General features: G+C 33.8%; 2 protein-coding genes across 2 annotated transcripts in view; both read left to right on the forward strand.

The window, feature by feature from the left end:
* Nucleotides 1-6,101, forward strand: part of LOC130444585 (uncharacterized) — an 86,835-nt gene extending 80,734 nt beyond the window's left edge. The window contains exon 3 of the mRNA XM_056779809.1: nucleotides 1,126-6,101. Within this exon, the coding sequence (XP_056635787.1) occupies nucleotides 1,126-2,162 (1,037 nt within the window). The 3' untranslated portion in view covers nucleotides 2,163-6,101. The remainder of the gene's footprint in view (nucleotides 1-1,125) is intronic.
* A 13,688-nt stretch (nucleotides 6,102-19,789) lies between these two features.
* On the forward strand, nucleotides 19,790-24,332 carry LOC130444716 (fork head domain-containing protein FD4-like). The gene is made up of 2 exons (XM_056779992.1): nucleotides 19,790-19,804; nucleotides 23,583-24,332. The coding sequence occupies exon 2, from the start codon at nucleotides 23,595-23,597 to the stop codon at nucleotides 24,330-24,332; it is 738 nt and encodes a 245-aa protein (XP_056635970.1). The 5' UTR covers nucleotides 19,790-19,804; nucleotides 23,583-23,594.
* Nucleotides 24,333-25,930: the final 1,598 nt, after the last annotated feature.

Consider the following 25,930-nt stretch of genomic DNA (forward strand, 5'->3'; position numbering starts at 1 on the left):
GAAATTGTGAAAACTGAAAAATTGGAGTATCGAACCATAATCAAGTAACTGTATTTAAAAGGGTTAAGAAGTGAGCAGATTTACGAAGATATGCTTAATACCCTTCGTGATCAATGTTCTTCGTATGCGACCGTAAAAAATTGGACTGCAAGCTTCAAAAGAGGTGAATTTTCCATTGAAGATGATGACCGATCGTGAAGGCCAGTTTCTGTGTCAATCCCCGAAAATATCGATGCATGATTTCATCAGATCGTCGAATTAGGCTAAAACGGATATCTGAAGCACCGAAATATTTCATACGAACGCGTTCATCATATAGCTCAAGTCAATTTAGACACAGAAAAATTGCTGCAAAATGGATTCCCAAATGTTTCAATGTTGACCAAAAGCATTCGAATTGTGCTCAATTTGAACACGATGTAGACTTCTTAAACCGAATTGTTACTATGGATGAGATTTAGGTACACTTCTACGAAACAAAAAGAAACCAACGATCGATGGAATGGCGACACTCTGGTTCTCCAAGACCTAAGAAGTTTCGTGTCCAACTATCTGCTGGAAAAGTTCTTGCTTCAGTTTTTTGAGATTGCCATGGAATAGTCATGATTGATTTTTTGGATAAGGGTAGAACAATAAGTAGAAATTACTATTCGACATTACTAACCAGTCTACGGAAAAAAAATTTTAAAAAAAGACGTGGAAAGCTATCCAAAGGTGTTTTGTTTTTGCAGGACAACGCCCTTGCACACAAATCTCATGTTGCCATGCAAAAAGATTCGTGATTTAGTTTTTGAATTACTAGAACACCCGCCTTATTCACTAGATTTGGCTCCGTCCGACTATCATCTTTTACCTTAACTGAAAAAAAGTTTGAAAGGTCGTAAATTTTCTTCCAACGAGGAGGTAATTAAAGCTGTGGGTGTCTGGTTTGCAAAGTAAGAAAAAACATTTTTTTTGAGAGATCTAGAAACGTTGCAGGTTCGCTGTAATAAATGTATCCAATTAAAAGGAGAATATTTTGAGTAATAAAATATTTTGACATTGAAATTTCGTTTGGTTCTATAGTAGGCTAAGAATTTTTCAATATATCCGCGTACCATCAAATGATACTATTTATTTTTTCAGGTATGCTACGACAACGCGACTACATTGCCGACAACGAAGGCTATAGGATATTAAAAACCAAAAATATTTTTGTTGGAAGGAATATAAATGTTGGAGATGCTATAAAATCGGCGAAAAAATCCCCCGCATCTGCAGGTACTCTGGTGAAAGCAAACCAAAGACCTATTGTCAATGTACCATATAATAGTGTATCTTTCATTCCTACCAGTAGTCCTGTGCCTTCATATAGTTACAACGCGAACATTCCTGCTTCCAGTAGTACATCGTCTCCAATTACACCTGATAAAACTTATATTTCCACCACAACTATTTCTCCCTTGTCGTCCACTGCCTACACACAAAATGGGATACCTACAACAGATCCTCATTATCTTGATGTGGATCAAAGTATAAAATCAACCACATTTAGTCCTTATAGCGGTTTATCATCTACAGGAGGGCCCGTTATAGATATCACACCACCTACTTTCGCAAAAACTAGATACAATCCATTCAATTTTAGTTTCTTGAATGAAAATTACATCCAATCAACTGAAAGTTCCGGAACTAATCAACAACTTTATTATCAATCAACTACTCCTTCTCCTATCAATATAAATACAGATCGTACTTTGTATTCCTCAAATCCCACTACCTATTCTCCCGCTATTTTCGATAGTCCACAAGAACTTGACTCAAATTCTGTCGAGTATAATCCATATGTTCGTCAAGTTAAGGATACTTATAGATTTAGAAACGGACCAACATATCCCTTAGACAGAAACGGGAAACCATTCCTTGGATCCGATAACGGATTTTCTACTTATGACGGTGTTTCAGTTACTAACGATGGCTTCAGGTATTACATCCCAAGAGCTTACCACGAAGAACAAACCGAACCAGGAGACAAAAGATCTGGTAGTTTCGGGTATATTGATCCTTTTGGAATAAGAAGAGTCATTTATTACAATACTGCTCCTGGTACAGGATTCCAACATAGGAAAAACAATCGATATGTAGGTTTCAACGCAACTCCTTATGATCCTAGACCATACTGAGAGCGATAAAGTGTTGCTGACTATTTGAGAGAATCTTGCCAGCTTGGTGCCAAAAGTGATGATAATATTTAATAGTGAAATATGCTAGTGAAAAAATATTTCGAGAAAATATTCATGGCATATCCCAATCAATAAATAAAAAAATTCTTCATCTGCTTATTTTAGAGAACTATAAGAAAAGCTGTCTTTCATAAAATATCGCACGCAAAACTCACTAAAGTGTATTATAGTTGATAAAATCAAACTTTCATGAAACAAACTCAATTATTTCATATTCATCCAAAATAGAGTCCTCAAAAATATGATTTCAAGGTACTAAATCATGTAAATAATAATGTAATTCTATAATTAATTTAAAATAGGTTCAAATGAATGCTCAAAACGTAGCCATCTCAATGAATTATTCTCAATACAAGTACCAAATACTGGGAATAAAGCTTTTTCTATTATTTGGATCCGGAAATGCCGCAAGAAGTTCTGGAAGCACTGAATCCAGTGGGGTTTTTCCCAACAATTATTTCGATTTAATGTACCACTCAAACGTTTCCTCGTTTCAAAATACTACGTTATCAAGAAAATCACTATTTTCATCATAATGACTCATGAAGATACAGAAAATTTCAAATGCTTAGAGGTTTCTATCACCCGGATCATCTCCTGGGAGTTCGTGAATAATTTGAACTTTGTACGGGTGCACAAACAACTTACTAACATTTAGATGCAAGATGATTTCAGTATTTATGGTTGCATGAGGGTTGTCCTGGTCTTCCAGATTTTGGAGCATCCCTCACGCTTCCCGTTTCATTTAATCTTGTTCCGTTCATACATATACACGGCTATACATTCTATTGAGAATTGTAGCCGCTCAAATTGAGCTCTTTTGACCCTGTATTTTTTGTGGGTGGACAGCCTACATTTTACCCTATATAATTACAGTTTATCACATATTTTTGCAGCTTCGACTATTGTTCTCCAATTTTCCCTGTTCTGCATCTGTTTGTTCAAGTCACTTACTCCCAGATTTTCCATATCTTGCACAATCTGATCTACCCATCTATTTTTTGCTCTACCAGGCAATCTTTTCTCGCTCGGTCTCCATTCTGTGATTTTCTTTGTACCCTGCCGTTTTTCCATTCTTTTAATGTGACCGTACCATTGTATCCTTTTTGCTATAATTGTATTCACAATATCCTCCTTTTCTAATATAATTTTAATTCCATAGTTCATTGGCCTACTGTAGTCATTATTTCCAGCTTTTACTGGTCCATGAATTTTCCTATTTATTTTCCTCTCTATATTCTTAGTTGCTCTTTCATGGTAGTTTTTCTTTAAAAAGAGGACCTAGGGATGTTATATAGTTCTCTAGTTTTTTCAATTATATATTTAATTACTTCGTCTATTTTTGTTTTTGCGTGCCGCTGTTAGCATGTTGTTTTAAAAGTTGTTTTTCAAAAAGTAATGTGTTTTTTGTGAAACAAAATGAACTTGCACAACACTGCGGCACGGTCGATGTACTAGATTACATGAAATATTCCTAATTCTCTAAAAAATTAAGATGCTTTTCACAGGTTAGTCTATTTTTTTACGGCTCTCATACGGCCGAACCATTATATTGAGTTTTGTATTTTAAAATAATGAAAAAACTTTTCTTCCTAAAATTGATGATTAAAAAGATTTTCCTAAAATAAATACACTTGATTTATAACAATTTCTTCGATTTAAAATTATTTTAACGAACTAACTTATTTAGATAAATTATTTAGATTAGTTTAATTTATAATAGTTACAATTTAAGTGCCATTAATTATGAAATGCTTTGGTCCTGTGAATCACAGTTTGACTACTGAATTTTGACAAATATACGGGATGTTAACTTAAAAATTTCTCACCCTTAATATTTTTCTTCTACTTCAAATGAGCAATGTAAAACTTGTGACTCAATTTACAAAGAGGAATAGATCTTACTCCTAAAATATGTTGTCATCTTAGTGACAAATTTATTCTCTTTTCATCTCAGTGTTTTCACTTAAAAATTACGGTGGAATTGACATAAACAAAAACTACTTTGGTAATTGAAAATCAAGTTAAAAATAAAAAAATGACATATATATGATTAAGTTATTGAAGAATTTGGACGATGCCACCGACTCTTCTAATAATATTCATGCATTTCATCAGTATTTTTCGTATATTGTTGAAAGTAACATTAAAAAGAGGATTAAACGCCTTTTAATATCTATTATCAATCTTCTCTTCTTATTAATTGAACCACAAGAGATACAAATATAGATTTACTTGAGTTGTCCTATTTTGAAGAAAGAAATATATTAAAAGTGGGTGTAAGACGTAGCTCAAACTCTAGTTCCAGGACCTTTCGAGTAAAATTAAGCTTGTAAAATGGATTTAGCAATATTGGTGTAAGATTTGAAATAATAATTTAATCGAGAAAGCTAAAATTAGTATTTTTTTTTAATGTTAAACTATGAAGAAATAAACTTGGATACCTTGTAAAACCATAAGATATTTTTCTTCAAATTAATAATTCAACTGAAAAGGAAGATTCGGCATATAGCTTAGCAGGACAATGAAAATGGAGTGAAAAAAAAACATATCAACCACTATCAGTTTCATGTGAACTTCTAGAATTATTATCCAGATATATTAATAGAAAAATTAATTTGATAATCATCATTCAATGAAATATTGAAAAAAGTAATAAATTACTTTGTTTGTTTGTCCTTTATTTATAAACCCCAAAAGCATATAAAAAGATCCACCGTCTGTTAACAAAGTTTTCATGGTGCTTCATGACAGTACCAACTCTCTTGTTCTCAATTCCCACCTTTAAGATTTGTTAACTTGATAATTTTTATATTTTTATGTCTTTTTATGTCAGATCTTTGATGACTGTGGCTTCCTCCGGTATTTTTTCAATAATTTTCTCTTTTGGCATGAGTTGCTGAAATACTTCTCAGCAACTTCTCTTGAGTAGTATCCATTCTACCGCTTAAATAACTGGTGAACAGCTATTATTACTCATTATTTTCAAGTATGTATAATTTTGGTGACCCAAAGGATCTATTTTGTCTGATCTATGAATTCCACTCATTCAAGAAAGTTCTCAGGATATAATATTTTGCAGCTCTGTTGTCTTTCGCACTTGAATGAACAAATATAAAATTATTGGAACCAAGATAATGATAGGCAGATTTCGAAAGCACCTTTAAAATAATGAAGTTATAGTTACCTATATATAACAAATAAATATATCCTTATATTTCTTGAAGTTGAAGGCCCCCAGTGTTGAAGCAACATATAATTTATATTCTTCCTGTTTATAGTTCATCACCTGACATGCTTTATAAACCAAAATACCGTAACAGTTTTTAGGTTTTTTAGCTATATTATAATAATAAATAGCAACTAAAAACGATTTTGTAGAAAACTCTAATTAAGGAAGTCTATGTTATCCTGACAAAACCCAAATAGGTCGAAACTGGTCTGTACCATACGTAATTACACTACGATCTCAAGGACTGTTGTATCCCCGCATTAGATCTGCTTTTGTCGAAGAACCATTTACAGCTAGACTTGTTGTAACTCATGAGTTTTAGTGTCCGTACTGGTTTCCCGTCCAAATAATTTTCTGCAATAAGTTGTAAAGGTATTATGTAATTAGGTATTCCGGAATGACTTTCTTTTCCGTACATAATCTACAATTATCAATTTCCCGTAGGATAATATCCCGTAAGGAAGCCAGAGATTGATAATCAGATATTTCGTCATTTATATTTGATATTGCAAAACCCATTACGCTTTTGGTTATTGTTACAAATATAAACTTCAGTTATTATTGCACAACAGACACTAAAAATGTAATAATTATAATTATTAATATTGTTCGATGGAAATTATGTTCAATAAAACATGTCTGACTCATTTTTTTGTGGCTTATTTCTTTTTAATGATATATTGTTATACACACACACACACACACAAAGTGATGAAGCCCATAACATTGAAGAATCATTCGCGGACAAAGTTCACAGTTAGGTGCGAATTACAATATTCTGCCCTTCATTTTTATTCGTCACGTTGTTCGTGCCTAGTTTACTTCCTCTTCTCCTATTTCTGTACGAGATTCAAAGAAATCTACTCGTTCCTTTCGTTGACTAACTCCGATGACCATGTTACCATTCTTGAGAACCATTTTAACCTTCTTCAGTCAGAGAACTAATAATCCAAGTAGTCATTCTCCATTTCTTAAGCTATCCCCGATGTATAACTCGTCACTTGATTATGTAGTTCGAAGTTACTGTGATGCAAACACAAAAGATACCCAATAAGGTCAATTTCAGCAACAGAAATTTAGTTCGGCTACTTACCAATCGTGGCACTAGTGTAATAAAAAAGTGTCATTTTTGTCAATGTCAATTGTCAACATTAATAATCATTCGTTTCACTTTCTTGAACGTTTTCCTTGTGTGTGTTCTAAACAGGAAGAATTTTATAAAATTCAATGCTCAACATCAAATTGTCGTTTGTGTGAAAATTATTTTCTGGAAAAGAAAATTTCAATTGAAAACCTTTGAAGTATGAAGCTAGCCCATCTATTCCTCTCATCTGCCTCCATTATCTTCTTCATTCTATGAAGTTATGCCAAAGTTCATGACCAAGAACATCCATTTGCTATAAATTCAGGTTTAGTAAATAGTGATATGATCGTCGAAGAGCATCAACTTGATAGTCCGAGTGTCAGACTCCATTATTAAAGAGGAAATTAGTAGTTTTGTCAAACAAAAATCGGTTTTTGTAGCTGAAACTAGTAAAAACACTTTAACAGCTAGAAAAATGATGATTCATCAAGTTCAACGGAATACAACAGACAAAATATCAAAATTGAAATTTTGAAAAATAACAAAGGTAAGGTTAAGAATATTGAAGAAGATGTGCGACATTGACAAGGTACAGCAAAACGATGGACTATAATATAAAATAAAACTTTTGCTCTTTCTTTGTACAAAAAAAATCTCTACAACCTTTACTTTCAACTATGTTAAATTGATATAGTTTAGTTATTTTACTGCTAAAGTGTTGGAAATGAATAACATAAAATACATAGATATTCTATGATGTAAATTTAAATGAACCGCGAAAATAGATTAGTTCTGCCACATACCATCGAGGGCACTGGCATCGAAAATCCGCCATGTTGTTTCCACTGAATAACAACTAATGTTTTTGGTTTTCTTGTTGAATTTTTATTTTTTCGAATCAATAAGAACTTTTTATTACGATGTTTTCCTCCGTCTACCGCATATTATGATGCTCCTATAAAACCTTAGCTTGGAGTTTCTTCTTCCCGACGGTTATTCTACACGTATTACAGTGTCCTCGATATATTATTGCAACCAGATATTCGACTTTCATATCCACTGAATTTCTTCATTATTTATTTTTTCGTCGGGTCGGAAATTTGTTGTTTTATGTAGAGGACGGCTTGGCTTTTGATGCTGGCTGGCTGTCTATTATCGACCGTGTTAAACCAGACAAGATGCAGCGCAAAGAAAATGGGGTCTTGCCCTATATAACAAGCTGAAGCTCTGCGAATGGCTTCTTCTCTCGAATCTTCTGCGAAGATCTTTACCTAATCGATAATGGTATCAAAATGTAAATAAATGGCTTAAAGTAAACATGTAAGTTGAACAAATCAATGTCAACGCAGTTACCGTCAACAACATCCCTCGGTTTTTCATTCTAACAGATTTTATTTCCCCGTCATTCGCTGATATTTTAGATAACTGTTTTATTTTATAAAGAGTGTCATGTATCCAAAACGTCATTTTGAATATTGAATTTTGAAACCAATGAATTTGATGCTTTTGCAAGAACTTACAAAATTCAAAACAACCTCAAATATCAATTAATTATTTTCCAGACGATGAATACATAAGTACCTATTCGAAAGCGCGAAATATAGGTGAGGATAGGGGAATTTCAGACGCTGAAGGGAAATAACGCACTACATTCGTACTATCAATTATAATCAGTCTGTCTTTATTAATTATTAATCTTTAGCTATACATCTACAAAAACAATCCCGTAGCGCTCGGGGTAAATTCGGACTGACCCTGGATTAATTACGGACAGCATGGGGTATTTACGGACTAGGTCCACATCATAGACAAAAATCACAAGTAAAGCCTACAGAAGAACTTCCTGCAGTGGAGTTCTCATGAGCCCACTTGTTACACTTTGAACACATAATCCAATCTTCGGCGGGTGGATCACTGTTTTTTCCTGACAATAAATGCAAAAGTAATCAAAATTTCCTTCATTTTCAAAATTATTCAGATTTCTTAAACCTTTTGATCCTTTTCCTGTAGACAGTTTTGACTTTTTTAGCTTATTAGATGTAGTTTTATTTTCTTTTTCTTGAGCTTTTCTTGTCTGATTTCTTTTGTTCCTTTTCTTCTAGATTTTTTTTCCGGTGTGCTGGTAAAAATAATGGAATGCTTTTTGTTCACTGCCCGTTTGCTATGACGAATTTGTAGAGTTGGTACCTTTATTAAATCACTAAGTGGTACTGATGAAGATTGACTTGCCGTACTTTGGTTTAAATCAGCTTCACTTGTAGCATTATTCTCATTTATTTCGTCTTGATCAGGTACATTGGGAACGGATTCATCGATAATGTTTATGTTACTAGAGGGCCGAGACTCTTGTTGAGATCTTACTTTACTAGGAATGCTGTTATTAGCTGCATCACTAATTTGAGATTCGCTATGAAACTCTCTTTGGCTGTTATGATCAGGACCCACATGGCTGGTATCACATAGAGTTTCTGGTGTAATTATATGTTTTCAGTGGTCCATGAAAGGTCAAGTCTAATGGCTGCATTCTATGCGATGTATGTGGAGGCAATGTCAAAACATGGATAAAATTTTTACGACAAAACTCGTAAGCTTTCAGACTAATATGGCTCTCGTGGTTGTCTAGAAGTAACAAAACGGGATTGTCTGCCGATGCTTTAGCGAATTCTTTAAAATGCTGAAGCCAATCAACAAATATCGATTCATTGATCTAACCAGAGTCTGAAACACAAGCTACCATGTTGCTATTACTATCTTTCATAAGCTGAGCATTCATCCTTTTTCTTTTAAAAATAACAAATGGTGGAATATACGAGCCTCCGGCATTAAAGCAATTCACAACTGTAGTTAAAGAACCACGTTCTGCACTGGTACATTTTCCAACCTGTTTTAATCCCTTTGGTGCAAGAATCCTGGAATTGCGTTGTACCGTACTAATCCCAGTTTCATCTATATTGTAAATTGAATCAGATTTAAATTTGTATTTAATCATGAGAGCTTTCAGATTCACAAAAAATATATCGGTTTCTTCTTCATTAAATGCGGCAATTCTACTTATGGAAGTATACTAGCTTCAGGCCTTCGAAGTGATATATTTGGATGTTTAGCCAAAAAATTGGTATGGCAGGAATGGATTGATTACAGTTTATTACAGATTATTACAGTTTCTTTATTGAAATTATTTTTTATGTTGTTTGCGGTGGCAAAATCGAAAGCTATCTTTCTCAGAGTAGGTATTGTTATCCCAAAGAAAGCCTTACATGACTTTAAAATAAAATCAACCAGTTCGTTTTCTCGTATTTCGTTAAAAACGGATTTTCTATATCTCTTTGGTATTGTAGAATCACTTGGTCAAAAAAGTAGCTCTAGGAATACCATATTTTACTTCCGTCTGACGAAAAGTTATCTTCTGGTCTTTTATTTCTTGCACAGCTTTTTGTAATGATTCGATGGTGTATGATTGTTTTTTTTCTTATATATTTCCGAGGCATTTAAAAATGAGAAGTTATTGATTAATTTCATAATAGTTTATTGAATTAGGGGTAATTGCGGACGTCCGTACTTACCTCGCAAGGCTTGTCCGCAATTAACCCAACTGGGTATTTTTAAAGAGAGAACTTTGTAGGTTATGAAAACGTTCCATAAAAATAAACATCGGCGATTCAAATTCCATTGACAAAGCTATCCATAGAAAATATCACTTTTTACCATCACTTAGTATACAGACCTGTCTCTCGACTTAAAAAACACTGAAAATTAGATAAATATACTCTTTTTTTTTAAATTTTACCTACCTTTCAAACTGTGTGCAGCCGGCTGTCGTAAGTTTTTGCGTGGCACTAAAATGGCGGAAAGAAACAGATGATAGCACCGGGCTGGAGTTTCATTTCCACATTCCCGCTAAGAAATAGTCTTGATTTTAGGTCTCTTCTGTTATAAAATTAGTTTTTATAAATAATCTTTGAAAGATGGATAAAAGTTTGGACGTTTCGACTACTTTCGACTAATAAATGTTAGGTCTCTTCTGATTTAAATTTAGTTTCTTTTATAATTTCTTCTTCTTCTTTTACTTTATCAAAATATGATATTTATATTAATATAAATGTTTATATTCATCTAAGTTGGAATTTCTGAATAGGTATACTGTTTACAACACCACCACGCCAACACTAACAATTATACTGTCTGACGCGCGTTTCGATAACCAAGTTATCTTCTACAGTTTACAGTTTACCTTCAGTCTCTGAAGACGATAACTTATTCATTATTATTCATATTGATATAAATACTCAAATTGTCAGTATCAATATTCTGATATAGACTACAAGTAGTCGAAACGTCAAATTTTCATCTGTCTTTAAAAAAAAACTAATTTTCAATCAAATGACGTCTAAAATCAAGAACATTTAGAAGCATAAACATATCAAGAGGTCTAAAAAATGAGAAATTAAGGAAATTTATCAAAGTATTTTGATATATACAGCGCCATCTTGTGTAGGTGAATCAGTATAATAAATGAAGTAGTACGAGTTTGTGTGGTGCCATCTACAAAATATCTTCGTACTTGTTCACATCGGTACCGCAATACGTTCGAAGTTACCTGCATAAAAGAGAATAATGTTGTTGGAGAACATAAATAGATGGAGTGGTAGGTATAAAATATATTTTATTAGTAATATACCTTCGAAAGCTTTGATGAATGATGATAACTAACAAATAATTATAATCAGAAGCACGATATTTCAACGTTCATGTTAAAGATTGTCAATCTCAATGAAAAATTTCCGTTCTTACATCGAAAATGAAAAAATTATTGCCAGCTGCGTATATAAATAAAGGGCTAAAGTGGATGTTATATGATACATTGCATGAAGAGTTCTAACATATAAATATTCTCTTCTTTCATAATTTAGAACGAGTGAATTATCAATGAGATAAAGAAACTAGGAAACTAAATTTATTAGAGGTCTTTTTCTAAAGAGTAACAGTTATATGGTGATTTGAAAGTTATCGCATTGGGATTTGTTTGTGGTACATTCGTGCAGTGGAGGGTGAGGCCAAATTGGACGGAAATATCCGTATGTCAACCGGAATACCAAAATGTTAAGTATGTGCCTCTGGTAGACTCAAAAAATGTCCTTTCACCTCCTCTTAACATTGAACTTAGACTTTTGTAAATACTATGAGAATGGGATTTAAATACCAACAAAAAAGTTTTTTCCCAGTGAAGTTGATGACAGACACAGCGGATTTCACTGAGGCGGTTGCCGAGACTGTTCAAAACATATATGACGTTTAACAAACAATTTTCGTGTTTCTCATTTCAGTCTATCATTATATACAGTTGTAGTCATACTATGAACCTGAATGCTTTTCAACATCTGAGATTAGATTCTCCACATCGTTTTTTTTTCCCTCCTAGTTAAATCCCGCGTCAGTTTTATACTCATAAAAATTTTGAAACGCGAATAACTCGGAAACTAAGAGGAATTCGAGAAAAACTGTCTGAGCAAAAAATGTAGGTCACAAAATTTTTTACAAAAAAGGTCTATAGGTATTTTTTCGTTGAAGCCATTATTTCTAAGTAAATCTCCCTCAACGCCGAAAGCCGGAGCACTCGGTCGCAAATTCCCAGTGAGAATTCAAGCCAATTTACGTTCCAGGCTCACATGGAAACTGCTCTAACTCTTGTAAAACTACTTCATTTTAAAAAAATGAAAATTCATTCATCATAATGGTTAACATCTCTATTTTCTACTTGGGAAAGTTTTCGAAAATCTTGCAAGATGAAGAGGTATATTGGCCACATAAGCACTTGAAGTTTCAATGGATAAGTTTCATCACTCGCCATATAGACAAGCAAATCCATCGAGAGATTTATCGTTCGTGATATTATCAATATTTTCTACTTAGTGGTTTCAAATGAACTTTTAAAAAACTCATGAACTCTATTTCCGTTCTAGATTGATTATTATTTCTATATTTACAGACTTCTTAATAGTTTCTCTTTCACAAAAATGTGGGTACTCATTTTGTGCTCTACAGTTTTGGTTTCGCCATTTTTTTTAATTCTATGTAGTTTTCGAGTTATTAGCGATTCAAAATATTTTTCAGCGTTCAAACCTATTTTATAATGGAAAAAATTGAAACCTTTGTACAGAATATTGTGCTCCACATTTTTTGTCTCGGCAGTTTGAGTCGAAAACTTAATAGTTTCGCGCGATTCAAAATGTTTTTGAGTACACAAACTCATCAGGGGGGTTAGTAAAAATGCTTGAAGAGAATTTTGTGCTCTACATTTTTTGCCCCAGTAATTTTCTTTTTTTCGAATTTCTCGTAATTTCCCAGTTATTCGCGATTATGGTAAAAAATTTGGGATTGGGAACAAATATCTGGGATAATTTTTTGTAGAGAATTTTGTACTCTACATTTTTTGTCACGGCATTGTTTTGAGTTTGAAGTCTCAAAATTACGAAAACCCGTGCCCGTAATTGTATTAATTAAGAGTTGCTAGTCTTATTCAGTATCCCAAAACCTCCCAGAATCTAGAAAATCAAAACCGTCCCATTTAATTAATTAAGGTTTTAGCTCAAAAGCGACTATGGTACCGACTCGGTAGCCGTATCGAATAAAACCACTCTGTCTCTCATCGCCCTTAAGTGACGCTGAGTTTACGGAGAGAACTTATTTTTATTTAATCACAGATATGAAAATTACTGAGCGATATTAATTTTATACACAAACATACCACGTAAGAACTTAGACCTTGGAACTCATTCGTAAATGTCGCAAAAGGATTTTTAGGCAACATTATGAATGCAAACTACAAAAAGCTAGTTAATGACCTCTAAATGGCTCAGCTGTCAAAAAATATCCACTTTCTCCATTCCGATTTATTATTTCTGATCTCCATTCCTGAGAAATTATGAGCTGTCAACGGCGAGCAGAGTGAAAGGTTGCACCAAGATATCAGAAAAGTGGAAATTTGGTACCTAGGACGACTGGACGTGTAATTATTGCTGGTTTTTGCTGATATGAATGAAAAAAAGTATTTTACGAATAAATAAGTTAGGAAAGTATTGTTTCTCCAATAGATCATTCTATTTGAACCAGTATGGTACACAGTTTGCCAGTATCTTTGTAGCGTCTGAAAGGATGCTGTATTGTCTGGTGCTTTGTCACTTGGGATACGTTGACTATCTACTCCCTGGGTACTTGTAATACAGACAGTGATGCATCAATAGTAGATTTATCTTTGCAAAAACGAAACTGTTTCGTGTTACTTTCAAATTTATCTCTCTAGTGAGTCCGTTTCTGATCAGTGTTTCCAGAAACTTACTGAGCTTAGCATGCATAATCATCTATATGAGTTGGAATTCTTTTTTGGGATCACGATGACTTTGGTAAGGTTCCAGTTTTCAGGAAAGTGTTGTTTCCCTAATAGATAATTCTATTTGATCCAGTTTGATACGCAGTTTTCCATTATCTTGATAGCGTCTGATAAGATGCTGTATTGTCTGGTGCTTTGTCACTTGGGATACGTTGACTATCTACTCCCTGGTTACTTGTAATACAGACAGTGATGCATCAATAGTAGATTCATCTTTGTAGAAATGAAACTGTTTCGTGTTACTTTCAAATTTATCTCTCTAGTGAGTCCGTTTCTGATCAGTGTTTCCAGAAACTTACTGATCTTAGCATGCATAATCATCTATATGAGTTGGAATTCTTTTTTGGGATCACGATGACTTTGGTAAGGTTCCAGTTTTCAGGAAAGTGTTGTTTCCCTAATAGATAATTCTATTTGATCCAGTTTGATACGTAGTTTGCCAGTATCTTTGTAGCGTCTGATAAGATGCTGTATTGTCTGGTGCTTTGTCACTTGGGATACGTTGACTATCTACTCCCTGGCTACTTGTAATACAGACAGTGATGCATCAATAGTAGATTCATCTTTGTAGAAACGAAACTGTTTCGTGTTACTTTCAAATTTATCTCTCTAGTGAGTCCGTTTCTGATCACTGTTTCCAGAAACTTACTGATCTTAGCATGCATAATCATCTATATGAGTTGGAATTCTTTTTTGGGATCACGATGACTTTGGTAAGGTTCCAGTTTTCAGGAAAGTGTTGTTTCCCTAATAGATAATTCTATTTGATCCAGTTTGATACGCAGTTTTCCATTATCTCGATAGCGTCTGAAAAGATGCTGTATTGTCTGGTGCTTTGTCACTTGGGATACGTTGACTATCTACTCCCTGGCTACTTGTAATACAGACAGTGATGCATCAATAGTAGATTCATCTTTGTAGAAACGAAACTGTTTCGTGTTACTTTCAAATTTATCTCTCTAGTGAGTCCGTTTCTGATCACTGTTTCCAGAAACTTACTGATCTTAGCATGCATAATCATCTATATGAGTTGGAATTCTTTTTTGGGATCACGATGACTTTGGTAAGGTTCCAGTTTTCAGGAAAGTGTTGTTTCCCTAATAGATCCAGTTTGATACGCAGTTTTACAGTATCTTGATAGCGTCTGGAAGGATGCTGTATTGTCTGGTGCTTTGTCACTTGGGATACTTCTAGCTACGTTAACTATCTACTCCCTGGCTACTTGTAATACAGACAGTGATGCATCAATAGTAGATTCATCTTTGCAGAAACGAAACGGTTTCGTGTTACTTTCAAATTTATCTCCCTTGTGAATCCGTTTCTGATTAGTGTTTCCAGAAACTTACTGAGCTTAGCATGCATAATCGTCTATATGAGTTGGAATTCTTTTTTGGGATCAAGATGACCTTGGTAAGGTTCCAGTTGTCAGAAAAGTGTTGTTTGCCAGTATCTTAGTAGCGTCTGAGACGTTGGCTATTTCTGATCAGTAAACGGTTCGACGTTACTTTGTGTATTTTCGCTTGGTCATTTATATAATACATATTAGAAGATTTCGCATTTTTGTTAGAAAAATATATCTCATTTTTGGGTATCTGCATCTTTCTGAATGTATGTAATTATTTTTTTTATTTCAAATAAAAAAATATGTAAAACACACGTTATTTTAATTTTTGTTGCTTATCCCGAGCATATTCGTCAGTTTTTAATACTCTCTACCTAAAACATAACAGTAAAAAGTTTGATAAGTCTACAACCATATGTATGTTGGAATCATTGTGACAATTTGAAAATATATTTTTATGATGTACTGCAATGAAGGAAAAGAAAGAATGATTAAATGATTATATTTCATATAGGCACTTAAATAACTGTTTAATAGCTTTATATGCGATCGTTCACTTTGTTAATTATTTAACTTTCTATAAATATGTGAAATAATCGTATCGTTTAAGATTACAAATTACAGATTTTATAAACAAAAGTATGTAAAAGAAATCGTTCCACTTACAGTTTCCTCGATAAAATCTAACTTGATTTCTTTTACTCAGTTAATATGTTTAATTACTTAACTTTCAGCGATCTAACACACTCAATAACCTATGTTGAAATAGTGATTTAGATGCTATTTGTGAGATTCGAGATTTTTGTGGTATGTAAAGATTTCTAGAGAAAATTCTCCAATAATTCTAACTATCATTTTCGTTATAAAAATCGCACTTTTAAAAACTTGACGCAAACGTAAATTCATAAAGATTTGTTGGATATTGTAACGTTTTTCGTATTTATATATATTCTTTCTATTCGTGAGGTGAATTCATAATAATTACGTTCTCAATTTATTTACACACTATGCAATGCACTTGACTTATAATAATTTACTTATAAATTGTGAGAATATTGAATTCAAAAATCCTAATCTCTTAAGATTTTGTACTTTTATACTAATGGTTTTAATATGATTTTGAGAAAAAACTTTTTCACTTTAAAACATATGGTAAACATATTTTAACCTTGTCAAATAATGTATTTAGGTATTTCCCTAATAAAGATATAAAAGATTTTCGAGCTACAGGTCATAAAAACGGTTATAGGTTTATGTATAGAATGGATAATAAAATCCAAAATGTATTCATTTTAGAAAGTAGGTATTTTCAATTCTCTCAAGAATCAACGTTGTAAGGACATACCTCCGAAACTCTAAGTGAAATAAAATAATCTTCCAATTGCCAATTCCAATTCCCATCTTCCTAAATAATTAAATAAACCGCCTGCTATAATAAAACGTTCTGAGAGGAAACATCAAAGGTACGCTATTTATGAAAGAACAGATGAAAGGCGTTGCGCGAATTCGCAGAAATTCATAATTCTAGCCTAAGGACCCGTTTTGCGAGCTTGTTCGTAACAATATATTGGAGGTATCTGCAGTATTATAAGACATAGAGAAAACATGATGTCATTAGATTGAATGTGGTAGAGAGTCATGTATCAATAAACCTGCAGGTGGAAAACCGCCAACCGCTACCACAAACAAAAGTACATGATCTCGTTTTTCAAGAAATAAATGAATTGAACACAGCTTGCAGACTATTCGGCGGCTTTGTCTTCTAATGTGCTTTGACCTCGCACTTCAAGGTGCTTTTTCTAGCCTGTATATTGTTGCCAAACGTTAAGTTTAGTTTATAGCACAAACCGGCTGTGGTGGCCTTCTGTTTCCTCTCTTTTTCAGCTTTGATTTCATGGGCATCTAAGCGATTCCACTGCGTTTTGTTGCAAAGTCTTTTTTTCGAACATATAGCATCTATAACTGTCCTTTTTAAGTAATGATATGATGATATCGTGCAAAATAGACACATCATTGGTGTTATGATTGGTACTCTTCCGCCTATTCATTTATATCTTTGGAAGTTCAAAGAAGAGTGGACAGGGGAAAACTGGAAATGACGTTGTTGGTGAAAGAGCTCCAAATTATTTTTCAAAATTTGACGCCTTTGTTATTATAATTTGTTTAAATGAAATTGCCGATCAATAAAGATGGTGGTATGAAGTAATTAGATCTCCAATAAAGCATTCATCCTCTACGATTCTGTTTATTCTGCCTGTACAGATTATAAAGTCGACATTGGAAGAGCTCTAGTGACTAATTGACTCATGAGAATGGCTCTAGGAAAAGGAAATGCATATTCAAGAAAATTGATAGAAAGGGTCCAATTCAAGTGTTTGTCATAGGAAAAGTGCAACGAGATATCGATGGCTATGCAACCCAGATTATCTCTAGAGACAAAAATTACTAATGTTAGTGAAGTGAAGAGGGACGAGAAGTCTGTTGCTGTGATAATAGAAGTTCCTGTCCAAGTGAAGATTGGTACAACCAGTGAATTGAGGGTTATTTGCAAAATGCTAGTGATTGATAAAATTTGAGTATCTTAAAATCTGAGGGTATATGGTGGTAACTAGAAGTCACTTCTTAGCTACACCTTGAAAATATTGGGATATGAGAATTGCGTTAAAGATGGTAATGGATGAGGTTTCACTGAGAAATATGCAGTCTGTTAATAGACCTTCTTCCAGTGCCTGCTTCATTCTAATGAAGGTTGGCAATCATCTTTTGGAATTCCTCACGATCTTCACTCATGCGTATTAGATTTACGGCATCACGTACGTGGAACCAATCTCAACCATGAAAATCTTTTTCTACCCAGGCCCCGCCTGCCTTCTATCTTCCCTTCCATGATCAGCTGTAACAGGCATATTTTTGATTTCTAAAAATGTGGCAAGTAGGAAGCTTTCCTTCTCTATACAATAGTTAATAGTTCTCGTTCTCTGTTCATTCGTTTTAGCACCTCGTCGTTGGGCACCCGATCCGTCCATGGTATTTAAACGATCCGTCTAAAGAGCCACATTTCAAAAGCTTCCACCTTACGCATGCTGGAGACCTTCAACGTCCAGCAATAAAGTAGGGTAGTCAAAACATAGCATTGTGTTATTCTCCAGCATTTTCTCAGGTTAAGGTCATTACTTGTCAGAAGCGACTTCTTGTCTTAATTTCTTCACCTGGGTCCCATTCGTCCATCAGCCAGCTTCCCAAATACATAAAACGGTGTACTCTCTCTTTGGGTTGGTTATTAATTGATTGGTTTTCGATATTACCATGAATTTCGTTTTACTGTAGTTTATTTTAAGTCCGCAATTTTCACTTTTCACACACATTTAGTAGCTGATGGATATCTTGAATGGTGTGGGCTAGTATTACAATATCATCTGCATACCTAATATTGTTTAAGATTTTCCCATTAATTTTAATTCCAGTTTCAATGTCTTCCAGAGCCTCCTGAAAAATTGGCTCTGAATATATATTAAACAGGAGCGGGGAAAGAACGCAACTCTGTCTTACACCTTTCATAATTTTGATTTTTTCCGAGAGACGGTTATCGCACTTTATCCAATACAGTTGTTTAAGTATAGTGATGTCTCTACTATCGACTCCCAGTTTGTTTAATAAGTTAATCAGGATATCATGCTTAACATTGTCAAAAGCTTTTTCGTAATCTATGAACCAAGCTATTACGGTTGATCTAAACATTTCTATATTAAAACTTGTACTGCAAAAAGGGCGTCACGTGTTCCGAAGCCGTTCCTAAATTCAAACTGAGTTTCGCCAATATTAGCATCCAATCTTCTCCATATACGGGTGGGTATGATCCTCAAAAATGCCCTTAAGACGTGACACATGAGACTCATGTGGGTGATAGGGTGATAAAAGTCGAAACAAGCCATTCTTCGGGAATATTACTTGTCACTTTAAGATTCTGAGCAGTAGTGTAAGATGTTCATCATCAAGAAGTTTCATCAATTCTATGGGGAGATCATCTAGACCAGTAGCTCTCCCATTTTTGGTCAGACGTAGCGCATTTTTAATTTCTGACATGATAATGTCTGGGCCCTCCAGATCATCCGCATTTTGCCTGTCTGTGCGGTTGTCATCAAATATTTTTTCAATGTATTTGCACCATTCTTCAAGTTGTTCTTACTGATCTACGTAATAGACAGTCAAGGCTTTTTCCGGGGTAACTGCACCAGTTTTTAGAGGATTTTTTGGAACACACTACAGGAAATGGCCAGTTGATGCACAGCGGTTGCTGTATTTGTGTACTACTTACAAGCAATTGGAGCTCGAGGTTTCGCAAAGATGCAATAGCCCATGGAAGTTTGTACCTTTATTAGGGCAATTTGGTAAACAGTTTCGAATAATTACAGAATCAGGGGGGGAAGTTTGGGAATCAGGCTATAATCTTCCTGAATTAAATGCGTATTTGGTACAAAAATTTCTTATACCGTGTGATACATAAAATAATTACTTCCGAACTGAACAATCAAAAATTGTCAGCGCGATAAGTACCACGAATATTAACGGATGCACAGAACCACACGTGAAAAGATTTTAGCACAGTATAGATAAGACAAACTTTATTTTCTTGAAATATTAATCACAATAAATTTCTTATGAATTCATCACTATGATGGAGAGGCAAAACTGTAGTGTAATCAAAGAGAGCAAAGAGGGCCACAATTACAAGTGCCCATTATGCCAATTTGGTTCTAAAATGACATAAAAGGTATTGCAATAGACACAATAACTCATATAGAAAGAAGAATATTTTCGTGGTCTGTGAAGCCGGGGAATAAGTAAAATAAGTCATGAAGTGTTATAGTTATAGATAACGAGTCAAGTTCAAGTTTTAAATGTAATATATTTTTTTTATTACACTTATGCACTGAACAAAATTCTAAGATGTTTGACGTCTTGGATACTTGAAAATATTTTGGTCTTCTTCTGGTGTTTTTAGTGCATCTGGTCACCTTCCAAAAATTTCAACGTTTGAATTGTTAAATTGTTTTCTAAATCTGTTACTTCTATATAATATTTGCAGATTTATTCACCCGCTTGGATTCTGGGAAATTATTCACTACGTCTATGTTAAAATCGTTCTCACTAAACGCACAATTAAAAGTGGTACCTATATAGTTATTTGTGGCAGTTTTGTTCAAAGAAAACTGCAACTAATAAGATAATGAGTCTCATAATTGAATGGTTTTACCTTCATTTCATGTAAAAGGATTAATTAAGAACTTCCTGATGAATTAATCAGACAAATACGCACCGTTCTAATAAAAAAAATCAATACTAAGTTCCCGTTAGGTACTTATTTATTAACTAATGGAAAAACGGATATTTTCTGTAATTTATATACTCAGAAACTTTGTGATTAAAGGTGTGGAATATTGAGAACTGTTAAAAACTGAATTTAGTTCAAATAAACCTCATTTCTGTCTACAATTCTGGCTTGTATCCCTTTACAGTCATCTATATAGAACTCAGTATTTCAAGTAAACTCTCTTGTACGAAGGTTGCTACTTAAGTTTTAAGACAAATAAAAACGACTATTTATTCATTATACAACAAACTATCTGTTTCTGATAAGCTATTATGATATATTTGTGATTCATTCCATGATTTTTTTTACATAAAATCCCCATCTTCCTATAATTCAGAGACTCGACTAAATTTATTTGAAAATAAAAGGCTTAAGTACTTTATAATCAAGCATAAATGCAAACAGCATAGCCAGCGCTATCTACCAAATGTTTTCATCACTTTTTGTTTTGTAATTTTACAATAAAACATAGTACATCAAAATCTAGAAATTTTTTATAATCCTCAAACATTGTTATTGAAAAATAATAAGCAGTTAAGTATAATCATTTTCCATGTAAGATTTATATTGAAAAATTGTAAAATTACACCTAGTCCAAGTAAATTTTTTCAATCGTCTAAGAAAATTACTCAATTTTCTTAGTTTAATTTGAGTAAAACAAAGGTAATTTTTCAGGAAATTTTTACAGTGTACTTCCAATACTTGCTAAACTAGGTACTAGAAAAGTTATTAGAAATCAGAACAATAACAATTCTCGATGAAAAGTAAATTATTCCGAAGCATCAAATGGGATTCCGGGAGAAACAAGTATAAAGGATAACAAAACAATCATACAAAATACAAAGTACTGATCTGGAATATTCCTCGATGTAAGTCCGGCCTTTGATAAAGTCTAGGATTTACTTTACAAAATTCGACAATTCTTTTCCTAAATTATTTTCTCTCAATTTAAGATCAGTCCCTTATATTCAAGTACCAAAAGGAATATTCAACTATACATCAATCATGGTTTAGTTGCTTTCTCAAAACCGATCACTGGTGGTGTTTCTCAAGATTACAAACCATAACTTTGGCGACGATAACCACCCCAATAAACTTGGCTAACACCCAAATCTGTCACCACCATCAATACCAATCTTAAAAACAGTCTGTTGCTGTTTTTACGAAGACAGTTCGTACTGCGGGCTCAGGATTTAGTCCTGTCTGGACATAAAATATCACCATCATTGTAAATTCGCGTGTTGAAGTTGTGAGCAATATGTCCTGGTATAATCACGTGGCCGAATTAGCTAATTAGCAAAAATTTTGAGCCCTCTTTAAAACCGAAAAGTTATATACTCGGCAACAACTTCTAATCCTCTCTAAGGCTCTGATTTAACCTTGAGTTGACCAGAAACTTGGACAGCCTAGAGCATGAAGAAAAGGTCGTAGATCTGACTTACTACCGCCACAGATGCTCTTCCGAGCTGTTCAGTATAATCCTATCAAGATCTACTCGACAGGCAGACGTGGCTCATGAGGACCGTGTTCGCCTGCAGATGACCAGAACGCGAATTTATTGAGTCTTTTCCCCTTTGTATATTTTTAGGTCTTTGCGTTGCGCACTAAACTGAATCACAAATCTTCAAAAAAATTCGACAGGCTACAACAGAAGTCGAAAATATAGTAAATTTAAGTTAACAAATCTAAATCTATCCACGTGATATTCACAAACAGACGAGGAAACTGTCCTTCCATCACAATAAACGAGCATGGAATTCCATAAAGAGAAGAAGCCAAATATCTTGGAATCCATCTGGTAAGGAGGAAACTTTCTTGAAAAAAACACCTCGTCGCCCTAGATTAGTATTAAACTTAAATAACTGTATTAAATAATTGGAGAAAAATCACAAGTATCTATCAAGAATAAGCTTTAATAAGGTTCATTAGACAATACTTAAACCTAAATTGATATATTCAGTTATTTTGAGGGCTCAGTGTTTCAATGAAATATAAATTTTCCAGAGATTTCAATTATAAGTTCGGAGGATGATAACAAATTCTCCATGGTTGGTATGTATGTGTCTAATAACATCATTGCTAAGGATCTACTTAGATAAGAATCAATGAAAAGATCGATTGAAGATTTCATAATCTAAAATCTACAACCTACAACCTTAGATTTATACTGTATGATAACGCTAACAGATTTCATATCGATTATAATTATGTAGTGCCCCCTATGTTTATTGTTTTTATTTCAACTAACTAGTCGGGTATCATAGGAAATTTTTTTATCAAACCACCAATTTTCAAATTTGAAGCGTATTGTAAAATTTATAAAAGCATCGATCAAAAGTTCATTAAAGTAATTCCAATTAATCAGAAACACTCCCAGTTGAATGAATTTCCCTAAAAACTCCATATAAACTTAATAAATTATCCTAAATGTGTTCGCATTATCAATTACCACAACACGAAAATATCGAATTTAACAAACTCAATAACAAAACTATAATTCAAATTTTAGTAGATGAGCTAATAAACGGTTACCGAGCACAAAATTTTTTCCAATAAAAATGTAACGCTTGAAGCTAACGGTGTTTACCAAACTTGCTGTTCCCGAAATGATAACATAAATTTCATTTAACTACATCAGCCATATTAAATGAATCTTACTCAAATAAAGCAATTTATTATTAAATACGAAAGTCCATTTTATTGGTCGAGCCGCCAGCAATACCCTCGTTGCCAATTGGCTTCGGTGTAAACCTCTGAAAACGACAGGCGTTAACAAGAAGGTTGGGTTCGAATTGCCATTGTTCTGAAGCGGCCAATCGTCGGGCGCCGAGGCGTTCACCGCTAGTATAATCCCACTAAACGATGGGGCGATCAGTTCAAACAGTTGTTTAGTAGATATCAGAGCAGTTAAGAGTTGCTGTGTTTGTTCAGTGATTTTCTCAAGTGATTATTCAACATGCCTAGGCCGTCTAGGGACTCCTATGGCGACCAGAAACCTCCATATTCCTATATATCTTTAACAGCTATGGCTATCTGGAATTCACCCGAAAAAATGCTTCCGCTTTCCGAAATATATAAATTTATAACCGACAGATTTCCGTATTATAGAAAAAATACTCAAAGGTGGCAAAATTCGTTGAGGCATAATTTATCTTTCAACGATTGTTTCATCAAAATCCCAAGACAACCCGATAGACCGGGTAAAGGTGCGTACTGGGCTTTACATCCCGCAGCTTTTGATATGTTTGTTAATGGAAGTCTACTTCGACGAAGAAAGCGCTTCAAGCTCTTGAAAAGTGATAAAGAAATACTAGAAAATGAATTAGCCGCTCTTACAAATATAAATAGGATATTCTTCTCGCCACCGAATCCTCAAGGAGAAGTTAACCCCGCAGCTCATCCGACGGTAGTGGCGCCGCAACCTTCTTCGCCTAATATAACTAAATCGCCCGAAACTTCGGTCACATGTATAAGACCTAAAAGGTCTTTTACAATAGAAAGTTTAATATCTCCCGATAAACCTACTCCTGTGGTGCCTAGTGCTACACATATGGTGCCTCATGTTCATCCTTGGATGCTGTCTTCATACGACTTCACGTTTACTAATCCAATTGCTTTAATGCCTCCTGCTACCCATTATGAAGCTTATGGACTTGCTTCTGCCGAAGAATTGTTTAGAGTTTCGCAGTTATAAAAAATTTGTGTTGATTTTGTAGACTTCTTAAAGAAGAATATTAGAAAATTGGAAGGAAGCTGTAACTCTTTGGGAGTTCTAAGACTGAGTTACTGTTGTAAAAGTACGTACTTTTGTTGTGATTTTTTTTTGTATAAGTATTTATTTTGTTGATATTATAAATAATATGAAATTAACATGATTGTTTCGTTTTAAACAGTTAAATTTAATTATATCATTTCTGGTTGTTCACTTGAATTTAAAAAAAAATGACACGACACCTGCATATAATGTGATGCTATTCAAAATACTCCATTGGGAATCAAAGTTTAGTCTACTCACTTTGATATACCTACCTACTTGGTTACTGAAATCTTTCAGTAAATTATTTATAAAGATATTGGTTTATGTGAAAAAAAAATATTAAATTTTTACATTTTTTCTAATATTTATAAGGAAAAAGTTTCAGTATTCTTCACGCGGATCTTCAAAAGAACAATGGCAGTATATATATCAAATAATAATTTTTTCCTTCGAAAATATCACCAATGCTAAGGAAATTAAGTGATGAACCAATTTCTTAACCATCCGCTAGGCGCTTAGGCTTTTGCAACACCACCAGGTGTTAGCCGTATTCTGGTCGGCAACTTTTGTTTCATTTCACTTCCTAATTCACTCTTAATGATGATTTAATTTGCTTTAAAAAAAAATAAACGTCTTCGCAAAGAACTTCCATGGGATTCCAACAATATTCGCATATTGTTTTGGAATTTTTCCCACACACAAATTCTGATCACTCTTCACACAATTTGCTTTATTTTCTTTGTTCAATGTCTTCAACTTCTCTTTTCTAATAATGAAGGCTTCGCATCTATGGGAAGGTTTTTTATGTCTGATCTGGCATACAACTGTTCTTTCATTAAATTTTGAGCCAAGTTTTTGAGAAAAATATTTCTTCGATCAGGAGCTTCTAATGGTAATCCTGAATTAAACAATATCTGTTTTTTGATCCCAGCTGCGTTCATTACATTCTTGGTGTCTATCGATTCTATCATTATTATGTACAGTTTAAGTTAACTACATATTTATTTTTCTTCATTGCCTATGAAACAATTGGCAACTGATGAATTTTTCATCAGGGTGTCCAGGAATGAAATTTTCTTTGCTAAAAGAATCTGAGCCAAGTCGAACGGCGTGTGACAATTTTCACTTCAATATTAACTGCTTATTGAATGACTGAGATTTACTTCCACTTTTTTGTTGTAGGGGATGAATATCAGGTACTTGAACACAAAAAATAACGAAAATCCCTGTATACCGTCCACCGGACGTCGTAGCGCCGGGCGAAAGGTTAAACGAAAGCATTTCACCCTCACTTCAAATTTTCTTTTAAATCGTATTAAAAATCGACATTCTCGTCTACTAGTATTCCTCGTGCAAAAAGGGGTGCCCCAGTTATCTTCGCGGGGGGTATGTTGTTACAATTTTTAATTATTGTCAAAATGACAATAGCTATCAAACAATTTATTTATTTGATTACTTCTATTGTTAATATGTCTATTCATCTATAAAAATATGATTGAAAAATTATTATTTCTTCACAATGGAAACTTAAAGCA

Source organism: Diorhabda sublineata, chromosome 5, assembly GCF_026230105.1.
Source record: "Diorhabda sublineata isolate icDioSubl1.1 chromosome 5, icDioSubl1.1, whole genome shotgun sequence".
Classification (NCBI taxonomy): domain Eukaryota; kingdom Metazoa; phylum Arthropoda; class Insecta; order Coleoptera; family Chrysomelidae; genus Diorhabda; species Diorhabda sublineata.

Coding starts and splice junctions, on each gene's coding strand:
- LOC130444716 (XM_056779992.1), top strand. CDS start 23,595: ATGCCTAGGCCGTCTAGGGACTCCTATGGCGACCAGAAACCTCCATAT.